Source organism: Eurytemora carolleeae, unplaced genomic scaffold (assembly GCF_000591075.1).
Source record: "Eurytemora carolleeae unplaced genomic scaffold, Eaff_2.0 scaffold505, whole genome shotgun sequence".
Classification (NCBI taxonomy): Eukaryota; Metazoa; Arthropoda; class Copepoda; order Calanoida; family Temoridae; genus Eurytemora; species Eurytemora carolleeae.
Window position 1 is genome coordinate 136,103 of NW_019396425.1, and position 13,685 is coordinate 149,787.

A 13,685-nucleotide genomic window follows, 5' to 3' on the forward strand; every position below is an offset into this window, starting at 1 on the left:
TGGTTTAAGGTCTGATAATAGAATGAATGAGAGAAGGTTTGAGGTTGCCTGGGTTCCAAGTATCCCGGATCAGTTTGTAACCTGGGGTTCAGATCTCCGGCTCTACCAGGTGGTAGACGGGGAGCACTCCTCCAGGGGACTGGAGAAGGAACAGATTGGAGTAGATCGGTAATTTATTAAAGGAACTGTAACCGTAGTTTCAAGTGACCCTCCATTTTAAGATGGCAATGCCCGATTTACAAATGGTACTTATAAAAGCTTCATCAGATCAAGGATTAATTAGATATCCATGTTTTTGTTTCTTTAAACTGTTTCTTTTCATTTCCGGCTTCTCTGCAATATTTGCTCGGGCAATTCTTGTTTTTAAGAAGCAATGGCTTAACTATCCAATCAAACACGTTAAAGTCAGGAAAACGATGCTAACTTCCGCATTTTTAATCAGATTAAGGTTTCAAGGGTACCATTGTAAATCGAGCTTTTCCATCTTTGTATGGAAGGTCAAAGTAAAACACATTTACAGTCCCTTAACTTCCAGGTATTCAAACATATTTTACAAATGCTTTGATTATTGTGCTCAAAGCTCAGCTCTGTCATAAAAGCCAATAGAATATGTGAATTATGTATGAGCTGTAAAAGACTTAACAACCTATTTGATTTTTTTTCCGAATGAAAAATCTGAAAGTATTTTCTTTGAATGAATAAGATTCAACATTGTGAAAAACGCATTTCGATCGTTTTTTGTCAAACCCTATTTCATCTAATGTGTACCCCATGTGGATGTACTCTATGTATGGTGGTAGGCGATTACACCATTAAAATGAAGACGAATTTCGATTTCAATTTTTTATATCAAGGTGTTAAACGGCATGGATACAAAAAAAACATAGTAAGAAGGAGAAGTTGTCAATTAAAAAAGCTCTTTTCTTTAATTACTTGTAAACTTGTATTCGGAAAAAAACTGTAAAACAATAAAAATTTAAAGAAAAAAATCGTCTTCATTATATTGATAAAATCGCCTACCACCGTATTATACACTAGATATGCTGAGCTAGTGAACTGTGTAACTGAACCCCACTATATCAAGAGTGTATCCATTTGGAGAGGAGAGGGTGTTCGTCTGGCTGTTGGCCAGGCGACAGGACGTGTATCTTTAATCTCTCTCAGGAAACAATTTTTATTCATAAAATAATGAAAATAATTAATAAAAATAAATAAAGAAAATGTTGGAACTAAAAATGTTTTAATAATTCAAAGTTGAAAATTTATCTTAATCTTAATCCCATATTCACAATCGATCATACTCATTTAGACATTTTATCTCATTCTAAATAATTTAATCGCCTATTCTCTGGCAATCAATTTTTATCTAGTTTTATCTTATTTTATCTTAATTTATCTCAATTTATTTCAATTTATCTCATTTTATCTCAATTTATCTCAATTTATCTCAATTTATCTTATTTAAACTCATTTATCTAATTTTATCTCAATTTATATAATTTTATACCATTTTATCTTATCTCATTATAATTTATCTCAACTTATCTTTATTTATCTCAATTTATTTCAACTAATCTCAATTTATTTAAACTTATCTCATTTTATCTCAATTTATCTCAATATATCTCAGCTGATCTTATTTTATCTCTATTTATTTCAACTTATCTCTATTTATTTCAACTTATCTCAATTTATCACGTTAAATCCTAAGATGAATTGTTTAAATTATAGTGATGATCTGAATCTTGAATTTGCATCAGAGAAAGAGTTTAATCCTAAACAGGTTTGTATTGTTTACAAAGATAAGATCCGGATCCTTTGGATCCGCAAGATTTTGGCTTCCAGGATCCGGATCCGCATCCGTTGGGCTTACTGGATTCGGATTTTAGCATAAAAATAAGCGAATAAAATAAGAGAAAAAATTAAAAAATTCTGTTTTGTCAAAAAAATCAGTAAATTTTATGGAAATAACCTGTATACGGGTTTGGAGTGGATCCATTTTTCCAATTTGGATCCAGGATCCGGATCCGCATCAAAATGAAATGGATCCTAAGCACTGCTACCTTTTGTCATGAAGTTCACAGGGGTGTATTGTATAATTATAAGAATTTTTTTGCTGGGGGGCAGTACTTAGTATTTTTGTTAAAAAAAATACAGTAAATCTTTAAGAATTGACCTGGATCCGGATCCATTTTTTCCAGTGCGGATCCAGGATCCGGATCCAGATCCGCATCAAAANGGCTGAAATTGATGAATGAGGGAAAGGAAAAGGATAAGGTAAACATCCTAAGGCTTACATGTTTTTCATCTTTGTTAATACTTTCCCCCCAAACATAAAATTATTTCCCGCTAAAAATCATTTATTTTTCCTAATTCAGCGAAAAATAAACACTGAAAAATGACTTATTGAGTAAAGATGGAAAAGATGTATTTTACTATAAACGTGACATGATAAAATATTTATATCTATTTAGTCCAGACCCTGCAGTGCGCTAGCTTGGCATCCAACCCAGTATACCCTCCTAGCCGCCGGGTATGAGAAAGTTAGGTAAATTATTTATTAAATTCAAATATATATTTGAAGAATAATGACAAGGGGTCTCTTTCTTATAGATAATTGAGACTAAATATACAACCGAGTATCAGAACAATGTTTAAACCCTATTATTAATTTTCCATTATTCTTGAAATTACAAAAAGCACTTTTCTCCTTAGAATACGATTCGTTGACCCTCCCCCCCTCCTCACACCCACTCCCCTTTCCCTCCTTATTGTACACAACGTGCCTATGCTAGAGTTGCTGAAGGGGGGAGGGGTTTTAACCTATCTTAAATTTTTAAACGGGGAGTGGACCGGGGCTCAAACGTCTTTAAAACTACTTTTTAGGGGGACTCAGCCCCCCCCCATGTATTCACCCAGTTGTTGACTAACTATTTGTTTAGAACTGAGGACGGTATTGTAGTGTGGGATCTATCCCAGAGCCAGCTCACCGAAAAACCTCTGCATGAGACCGGACACGGAGATCACTGCACGTCCCTCTCTTGGGCCCATACTCAACCCCTCCTCGTGGCAGGACTTAATACAAAAACTGTCAAAATATTCGACTCTAGGAAAACATCATTCAACAAGTATATGTTTAAAAAATATATGATTTAATATAATATTATTAAAAAATACATGATTTAATTAGATATGATTCTTCTCATGTTCCGTTTAAAGCTTAAAAATTATTGTATATTCCATTGTAGATTTAGTTTTTCTTCCATAAGTTTTTTTCCTCTACGGAGACATTTATTTTATTTTATGGGGGTTCCTTTTTTCTTATGGACTTCTTAGGCGTTTTTCTTTATGATATCAAAAATAAAAGTGCTTGTCTCTTTCATGTGTAATTTTGTGTGATGACCTGCAGAAACGGGATGAAGACGGTTAACCAGACCCAGACCCGAGCTACCTACGGTCTATCCGTGGACCCGGGTTCAGATTACAGAATATCCGGATACTCTGAGTCCTCAGTAGTTATCTGGGATACAAGGAACTTTGAGAAACCAATTATAACCTTAAACTCCCCTCATCAGGTGATAAACATGCTCAGAAATGGAAACTTATGACAGGTTGAATCACTTAAACTGGGTTTAGAAAGCTTAGATTTTTGAGTACGACCTGATACATTTTTTTTTAAATCTATATATATTCATATTTTCCGTTCGATTATGGTTTGCAAATATTAAATGAGTTTACATTATATAACATGTTTATATATTCCATTACATAGTACATTCTAATAAATCATTGGAGTTGGAATTTTGTCTTTGTTGTGTAAAAGAATAAAAATTCACAGTATTTCGTTGAAATTACTGTGCTTGTTAAAGTTAACTATTTTACGTATCTCCTGTTGTATTGTATATTCCGATATATAGAAATAGTATCTTAGACCCTAAAATCTACCACAAAGTCAGGGGCGGATACAGGAGTTAAGTGTGGGGGGGGGGGGTGCTAGAATTATTTGGGAACCAAAAAATCCAGATTTAGTAACCGAAAGACGCACCGCATGCGAACATTTTTTTTAAGATAGATATTTTTTTGTCTGTTTTGCATTAGGTTTTCTTTCCCTGAAGTGCTATTGAGAAGCTATTCTGAAATCTTGGGGGGGGGGGGGGGCTACGTTTCCTAGTACTACTTTTATTAAGGACCCTGAGGGCGGTTTGGGGGGTTCCTTGTCGGGTTTTCTTTTCAGATCTTGATAAATTATTATTAATATTTTTATTATTAAGGTGACTAAAGTATCTTGGTGTCCTTCAAGACCGGGGTTACTAGCAAGCAGTGTCAAGGATTCAGGTTAGTGGTCATCCTCACTTATCTCTTAACAAAGAAACTGAGTTCTTGCCACAAACTCTGATCTTTTAATCCCAATATTTTTGAAACCCGATAATAGACATTTGAAACTATTAATTCTCTTAGATCAAATAGAGTTACACCATCAGATTGCAAGGATATAGGGATTAGTAAATTTAAGTTAATAGAAAGAACTTAACTTCTTTAAACTATTTCAAAACAAACCTGAATATATATTATGCTCGTCATTCTATCACGACTTCTTGTGCACACTAGTGTAGACAAAAACAACAAGAATTCTTCGTATTATTTAAAGAATATCTTGTTACCATTGCAATGCATTGTACATTTACAATTATAATTGTTATTTTGAGTATTATTAGCAATATAGCCTGTTATGTATTCTTATTGTTATTCAGGTTTATTGACTTTCTTAAGTATTGTTTTCATTATTTTTTCAATTTTGACTTCTAATTTTTTTCCGATCTCTAGGAAGTATTCTTCTCCGCGATATAATGAGCTGGGCGGTAAGCCAGGAGGACGGAGAAGCCTCCGTCACGGAGCGAACCATCCAACCTCCGGGATCCCAGATCGGGAATATTGCAGACTTCGCCTGGCATCCGAGTAGAGAGAACACCTTGCTTGCCATGGGTACCCTGAGTAGGTTCACGGAGTGGACAGTTGCAGATAGACTTACATTAAACTTCTCCGCCAGGTAGGTTGATTAATTAATTTATTTATTGATTAATAGATTGATTTATTTGATTTAATTAAATGGTTGAATCCTTTGATAATTGGTTATTTGATTGATTTAGAAGATTCAGGATTTAATTTATCGATTATTAATGAGTGAAAATATCTCATAGTGTATGTCAAACAATTAATCAACCCATTTTCAGACACTCCTTGATTTGGTCCTCTGGTGCCTCCAACCTACTCCGTTTTGAGCCGACGGAGTTCAGCAACTCCGAGAGTAGAAGCTCCGATGAACCTCGAAACTATCTTGAAATCTGTGATATTGGATTAGTGATGCAATCTAGGGCCAAAGCAGGATACTCAGGTATTAATAAGCAAACTTTTCATTCAATTTTATTTTATATACATTAAGCACCAGTTAACTGCGTAATAAATGTCGTCTCTCTTCCTACTTATATTCCCGAAATGTCGCAAAGGGTTTTGGATTTGCAAGTTTTGTGACTGATAAACTTTTTTGTAAAAAGTTCAGTTGCAAATTACAAAATCGTTAGTGAACATGTCATAATTATAAGAATTAAGAAGATTGTTTTCTGGTTCTCATTGTAAATACAGGGATATTTATCTTATCAAGAAATCAATAAAAGAAATAACAGATTAAAGAGAAATTCTTAATTTGATGGAAACTGTATTGTTTTGAACGATTCAGTGTTGATATTTTGTTGTTAGGAGATACAAAATTGACGGATTTGAGCAATTTCAAACTTGGTTCAGAACTCGACACAGTCTGGACTTGGGTTCTACAGTCAGGGTGAGTCAAAAAAAAAATGTGCCCCCCGAATCCAAATTTATTTTCCAACAAAATAATTTTTTCAGTGGAAATGCATTTGCAGATCTAATCTCTCCAAATACTAGAAATGCAAAATTTTTGGGAGTTAGAACCCTCCTCTACTCCTCCGCTGAAACCTCCCAGGCTAAATTATCAAACTGGACGGGATTAGACTCCGCTAAACCTATCCGAACCTACCATTCTACTGAGAGGGAACTTATACTCAAACTCTGCGGCTGGGACAAGAAGAAAATGGGGAAGAAGAATTTAAACGAGATTTCGCGTAACGCGGCAATTGCGGTTTTCAATCTAGACATGAAGGCGGCCATTGAAATTCTCAAGTCTGGATGCACAGGAAGCAAGGGGGTGAGGTTTTTATTTTGTTCTATGCTACTCACACTTTAACAATTTTGTTAGTTTTTAACTCTTGCTTGCATTGCAGGTTGATAGCGGTTTGTCAAGTAATCTTAGTATGGTTTGTGTGGCTGTCTCTGGGTATAGCTCAGAGGGCTCTAAACTTTGGAAAGAGGTTGTTGCAAACTCTCTTCCTCTACTTCCGGGTAAATAATATGTTTTTATTTCCCGTTAAAAGTTTTTTACCCTATTTTTTTCTTTGATTCCTTTATTTTTCGATAAATTTTCCTTATTTTAGCGTTTCTGTTAATTCATTTTTTCCTCCGGCTTTGTGTCTTCTAAATCATTAAACAGTGAATTTATTCCCACCTGTCCGAATATATTTTCATAAAACCCCGGAATATATTTCAGATCCTGCGCTCAAATCTCTATTCTCCTTCTTAACCTCGGAGGATGAATCCTACTCCGATGTCCTCTCCGGGAACAATCTATCCTTCCTTGACCGGGTTGCATTTGCCTCTCGGTTTCTCTCCGACAAGCTACTCCTAGAGTACCTAGAAAAGGTAAGACTGCTCAGTTCAATCATATGATCTCTCTAATGCCTCTGAGAGAAGTCTTTAAACTTTCCAGGATTGGTTGATTCATTGATTGATTCTTTTTCATTGATTGATTCTTTTTCATTGATTGATTCTTTTTCATTGATTGATTCTTTTTCATTGATTGATTCATGGATTTGATTGATTTATTGATTGATTCGTTGATTAATTCAGTGATTCAATAATTAAGTGATTCAATGATTCAATGACTCAATGACTCAATGACTCAATGACTCAATGATTGATTCAATGATTGATTCAATGATTGATTCAATGATTGATTCAATGATTGATTCAATGATTGATTCAATGATTGATTAATTGATTGATTGATCAGGAGCGGAGTAAGCTGTTGTTGTCTGGAAGCCTGGAAGGATTGATCCTATCCCGGACCCATCAAGAGTCAATTGAAGTACTCCAGGCGTATGTTGACAGGTGGAGAATAAAATAGATTTTTATTTTCCTTAAAAGTATGTTTACTGGGCTTTTCGGGTGCTTCGCGTCCACTTTTCTGGTGCTTCTTTCTGGTGACAATTTTAGCTTAAAGATGTTGTTTATCAAGCCGCAAATCATGACACTAATAATGTCGCGGATAAACAAGCAAAATGACTCCAAATTTATAGAAAGACAAAAACGGCATGGTAGATTTTATGACGGGTTTTTAGAAAATAAACAATAATGATTTGTTCCTGTATCAGTATTTATCAGTGCTTAGGATCCATTTAATTTTGATGCGGACCCGGATCCGGATCCTGGATCTGCACTGGAAAAAAATGGATCAAAATCCGGATCCGGATCCGGATCCGGATCCAGGTCATTACTTTAAGATTTACTGATTTTCTTAACAAAAAATACTTTTCAAATTTTTTGTTTTATTTTTTTTCGCTTGTTTTTTTCCTAAAACTTGATAAACCATTCAGAAATGAGGAAATTTTTATAATCTCGTTTTTCAAAAGTTCAGAGTTGGTGTTTAGGAGTAAAAAAAAAAATTTTTTTGGCAGCTTTTTGGTTGATATTTACCTCCTTGGATCCGGATCCGTGGATCCGCATATTTTTGTGGATCCGGATCCAGGAAGCCAAAATCTTGCGGATCCCACTCAATTGTACTTTCATTAAAGATTTTATATATGTAGGAGCGGAGATATACAAACTGCCAGTTTAATTTCATTAAAGATTTTGCCTCCGGAAATTCTCCGATCTGCCGGAGTCGTCAGTTGGATTGATAACTACAGGTACTTTAGTTTAATTTCATTAAAGATATTGCCTCCGGAAATTCTCCGATCTGCCGGAGTCGTCAGTTGGATTGATAACTACAGGTACTGTAGTTTCTCTGATATTTCATTTTTTTGGAGTTCATTTGGCTGCACAAAAATCTGTGAAGTTAAATATTTTAAGATTATTATTCCACACAAGTTTGCTTTTATTATACTTAGCAAACAGAGAAATCTGAACCACTTTAATCTTGTGTCAGAGAACTCAATACTCATCTCTTATTTATTTAGATATTTTAACTGTTAAGCTTCTCAGATTTTTAGGAGCCTTTTAAAAGCTTTCAATTATCACATTATATAAACGATATTCTGCAGTCTGTAAATGCATAATTATGTTGTTCATTAGTAATTGGGCAGCTGTTTGAAATTTTTCCAACTACGCTCTTCAATCCTAATCCGAATTTATTTAACCTTTGATATTTAGACAAATGTTGGATCAGTGGAACATGTTCGGAGTAAGGTCGGAGTTGGATATCTCTTTATCCAGGTCTGATCCGAGCTGGGAGACACAACTCCAGGGATGGATATAGTTTTTAAAAAGAGAAAAGTTTAAAAAAAAATAAGTTCTGATAAAACTGAAGGAAAGATGACAATTCTCGTGCTATTTTGTAGACTGTGTTGAAGAATATTATTAAAATCTTTCTTTAAAAACACTTTTTTTTTCTTTAGGATACTTTCTCACTTAGTTGGGAAAACAAAAAGCAACTTTTTATTTATTTATTTTCAGTTGCTCATCAAACCCCACAAAAGAAAGTTTCGAAAATTATTTTCGCACACGGGTAATATTAACAGTGCACTTTCAAGGCAGGGTAGTGTTCAGAACAAATCTAAATCTCAGGTAATATTAACAGTGTACTTTCAAGGCAGAGTAGTGTTCAGAACAAATCTAAATCTCAGGTAATATTAACAGTGTACTTTCAAGGCAGGGTAGTGTTCAGAACAAATCTAAATCTCGGGTAATATTAACAGTGTACTTTCAAGGCAGGGTAGTGTACAGAACAAATCTAAATCTCAGGTAATATTAACAGTGTACTGCTACACTGGAGTTAATACGGAACATCAGCCTTGTTAAATTTAGTAATGATTTTGTGTAAGATTAAACGAAGTTTTGATAAAAGATAAGGGAAAAATGAAAATTCTTGTGCTATTAAGAAAAGTAGCCATATTCTTGGCATTTCCAAAATGTGGTCTGCCTTTTTTGTGCTTTCATATTAACCGGAGATATGAATGATTTCGTTCAGAATTGGACAAGTTATTCCTGTTTATTAAGAACAGCACTGTACTGAAAACATTATTTAGAAGTTATTTATGACCCCTGTACAAAAGTTTTTTTTCTATGCGTGTCCCAGCTGCCGTAAACCTTTAGGAGTTATTTATGACCCCTGTACAATAGTTTTTTCTATGCCTGTCCCAGCTGCCGTAAACCTTTAGGAGTTATTTATGACCCCTGTACAATATGTTTCTAGGCGTGTCCCAGCTGCCGTAAACCTTTAGGAGTTATTTGTGACCCCTGTACAATATGTTTTCTAGGCGTATCCCAGCTGCCGTAAACCTTTAGGAGTTATTTATGACCCCTGTACAAAATGTTTTCTAGGCGTGTCCCAGCTGCCGTAAACCTTTAGGAGTTATTTATGACCCCTGTACAAAATGTTTTCTAGGCGTGTCCCAGCTGCCGTAAACCTTTAGGAGTTATTTATGACCCCTGTACAAAATGTTTTCTAGGCGTGTCCCAGCTGCCGTAAACCTTTAGGAGTTATTTATGACCCCTGTACAAAATGTTTTCTAGGCGTGTCCCAGCTGCCGTAAACCTTTAGGAGTTATTTATGACCCCTGTACAAAATGTTTTCTAGGCGTGTCCCAGCTGCCGTAAACCTTTAGGAGTTATTTNCCTCTCCCTCCCCATATCCTGAATGGCGACATTTTGTTGTGTAGATTTGGAGAATGGTTTACTTGGTGTCAAACATGCCGGCATGGTGGGCATGCTGAGCATCTCCTGGACTGGTTTAAAGCGCATGCTGTTTGTCCTGTTACTGGCTGTGTTTGCAAATGTGGATCTCTTGACGCAAATACGCAATTAAGTCTGTCCTAAGTGTATATTGGTACACAAATACGCAATTAAATATTATTCCATATTTGTTTTTGAGCAGAATGCGCAAATTAGATATTTCCCATTGAGTCACTTGAATGCAGGGGTATATATATAAAAAAATTAAGAAATTATTTATGGTGGGGAATGATTTTTTATGAAAAATAGACCCCTGCCTGACCACTACCAGACTAGGAAAGCAAACAGAAATACGCATTCTCAAGTCATTGCAAATCCACAAAAAAAACTCTTAAATACATAAGTTAAAGAAATATCAAATAAATCAAATAATAGAAAGAAATAGTTCAATTAATTGCTTGGAAAGGCGTTATCTTTGCAACAAAATCATCAGTAATATAACAATCTAAAAATGTTGAGCTTATTAGAAAAATATTGTGATTTGTTATTTATATTTTGTATTATTGTTTTGGTTCGGGGCTTTTCTTCTTTGTTGAATTTACAATTTATAACTTTCAACAGCTATTTACGTAATTATAAGAAAAGGAAATGAGTCTTTACCACTAACTCAAATTTTCTAATCCCTATATCTTTGCATACTGGAAGTTTGAACATTTAAAATGTCAAACTTAGATTATTTGTTCTAACAGAATTTATAGTTTGAAATATCTAAGGTCTACAATGTTGGGTTGCAAAGATATTGGAATAAGAAAATCAGAGTTTGTGTCAGGACTCGATTCCTTTGGGTTATATATTGGTGTGATTTATTGAGTAATATTTATTGCCTTTAAATATTCATTCAGTGGCCGAATTTAAAGAATTTGAGCGGCGGTTTAAATTTAAGCCGCGGCTTAATTATGGCTGGTTCCACTTAAATTTTTATCAAATGTTTCAAGATTTAAGCCGGCGCTTAATTTAAACCGGGTTTTAGCGGATTTAAACCGCGGGTCAAATTCTTTAAATTTCATCTCCGGTTTACATAAAAAAATACTTCGGTTGGTTTGTATTTTACTGCCTAATAATATAAAAGACCAGAAAAAGTACAACTTTAGAAGTTCGACATTTTTATAATCGTCTTGTTTAAAGAATTTTATTTATTTATAATGTATAAAACTAAGGGTCGTTCTAATAGTAATATAAATATAACTACAGTCGTCGTCGTTTATATCAATACAATGACGACTACTTTCGATTACAATTTTTGACATCTACCAAGGTTTCAAACAGCAAGGATTGGATACACATAAACATGGAAACAATTATAGTCAAATAGTTTATTCTTGCAAATTTATATTTATATAATGTTTTGGTTGGGAATTAAAGATCTGAAATTTGCCATCAGGGTGATTGATTGATTGATTGATTGATTGATTGATAGATTGATTGTATTTTCAGAAAAATGTTTGCACACAAAGATTTCGAGGTGAAACCTATAGCTTTAGGAATTTGTCAAAGTTTAAAAGAATATGTTTTTTTAAGGTCAAATTTGGATACACATTTTCGAAAAGGCCCCCCCCCCCCCTTAAAACTTTAATTGTATTTCAAATGTTTCTTAAAATCTAGCATTATCTCAACAATGAACCAAAGCCAGGATCCAAAAATTTGGTAGAATACAATTTGACTGGATTAGTTGATGTCGGAGTTGATGGTTGTTTGCGGAGCAGGGTTAAGTCTCTTCTCCGTCTCAGTGCTTCCGTTCTCTCACAAACATTCTTCCTGGCAGGTTGGATTTGAAAATTTTAAATCCCGCTATATGAGATTGTAAACGTCATGTGACGTTATTTATAAAGGTGCATGTCCGATTCACAACTGTACAATGAAAGCTTTGGCGGACGAGGAATGAATGAGATATCCATTTGTTTCTTGTTAAAAATGGATTATTTTAAACTGGTTTCACTGGAAAAGTGACTTGCGAATTTCTGTTGCATAAACCTTGGAGAAAATTTTACATTTGGAAACAAAAAATGTCCTGGTATAAATATTTTTTAACATTATACACTATACTGTCCTAATCAGAAAGACCCAGAATTAATTTACAATTAATCAGACTATTTTACTGTCTAATTTTACAAATATGATTTATGAAACGATAATCACATAGCTCTAGTCCTGTCATTTCCAAAATTTGGTCTGCCTTTTTTTTGAGCATATAAAATTGCCAGTCGCCTGATTAACTGTCAATTAATTCCGGGTCTTTCTCGTTATGCCTTTAATATATATCACTGTTTAATATATATCACTGTTTAATATATATCACTTTAATATATATCACTTTAATATATATCACTGTTTAATATATATCACTTTAATATATATCACTTTAATATATATCACTTTAATATATATCACTTTAATATATATCACTTTAATATATATCACTCTTTAATATATATCACTTTAATATATATCACTGTAATATATATCACTGTTTTATTATTCCAAAGGTTTGGAAAAGGTAGCTCCTGAGTGTTCCCCCGAACTAGAAGAATTGGAATCCTACTTCTCCGTTCTACCCCTCTCCACCAGAGATATTGTATTCAACCTCATCCACTCAACCCTCAACTCCAAGCTGGAGAAGAACTACTCCATGGTCCGGAGTATTCAGAGCTTAGGGTCAAGTTTCTCCGGGTGGAATCTATTCAACAGCCACAGCTCTAGTCTAGAGTTAAGGTACATTCTTGGTTTCAGAGGAACATGGCTTAAAATGAAATAATGGCAAAAGTTAATGTACGTTTTGAAATATAAAAAAGAAATTCGAAAAGTTCCAGAAAAGTGAAAAAAGAACTTAAAACTTTCAACAATTCAAGCAAAATTATTGGAGAAAAATGAAACTGATTTGTCATATTATTAGTGTATTTTTATGCCACACAGAACACATTTTTGTATATTTTTAGTGAAATTGTTGCAGAAAGTGGATCCCGTCAAATATTTAAATATATCCAAGAATCCAGAAAATTGTTTCCACAGATCAGGAAAGATTTAATTAAAAAATCAGTCTATTCAAAAGTTCATTGTACACTTAGATTTTCGAAAATTATTTATATATACATATTTATCATCAAATCCTAAACAACAATATATGCGGTTCAACTAATTTAAATTCTTCCGAAATTTTTATGAATTTATGCATAGTGCATACTGAGAAAACTCTTGGCATCTTTAATCTTCTGTCAAACTTCTTTTTTTTTCGTGAGATCATTTCGTTGCTTTAGGAAATATACCAAATTATTTTTTTTGTTAAATAAACAATTTTATAATTGGTATAGTTATTAAATTCTCTTGCAGAAACATTAGATGGAGAAAAGTTTTTTTTTCAAACTTAATAAGATACAATTAATGCATAAATTTTTGTAAGAAAAAAAGATATATGTGAGAAATTGGTTTCTGCAATTTACTCTTTATTTAAATGTTTTCAAGATACCAGACTTTAAGGGCGCTTCGCGCCCCTTTCCAGTAAATAATAAGTCGGCCATTTTCAATTATTTTCAAATTTTTACAGATTTTTCTTAACGAATTGGCGCATTTAAAAAAAAAAAAATCCCAACTACTTCCAGGCATTTTTTCAA

General features: G+C 33.8%; 1 protein-coding gene across 1 annotated transcript; it reads left to right on the forward strand.

Moving 5' to 3' along the window:
• The first annotated feature begins 1 nt into the window (after position 1).
• Positions 2-8,605, forward strand: LOC111703038 (GATOR complex protein MIOS). The gene is made up of 17 exons (XM_023474886.1): positions 2-168; positions 1,039-1,164; positions 1,732-1,783; positions 2,475-2,548; positions 2,943-3,110; positions 3,410-3,575; positions 4,272-4,335; positions 4,825-5,047; positions 5,232-5,392; positions 5,755-5,836; positions 5,902-6,220; positions 6,297-6,414; positions 6,620-6,771; positions 7,142-7,239; positions 7,938-7,977; positions 8,062-8,120; positions 8,500-8,605. Exons 1-17 carry the CDS (start codon positions 23-25, stop codon positions 8,603-8,605), a joined length of 2,154 nt encoding a protein of 717 aa, XP_023330654.1. The 5' UTR covers positions 2-22.
• Positions 8,606-13,685: the final 5,080 nt, after the last annotated feature.

Bases quoted from the DNA above. Each gene is read 5' to 3' on its own strand.
- LOC111703038 (XM_023474886.1), top strand. From the start codon at position 23: ATGAATGAGAGAAGGTTTGAGGTTGCCTGGGTTCCAAGTATCCCGGAT. The intron at 3,576-4,271 runs GTGATAAACATG...TTTATTATTAAG, and splicing joins CCTTAAACTCCCCTCATCAG to GTGACTAAAGTATCTTGGTG. The intron at 7,978-8,061 runs ATTTTGCCTCCG...ATTTCATTAAAG, and splicing joins CCAGTTTAATTTCATTAAAG to ATATTGCCTCCGGAAATTCT.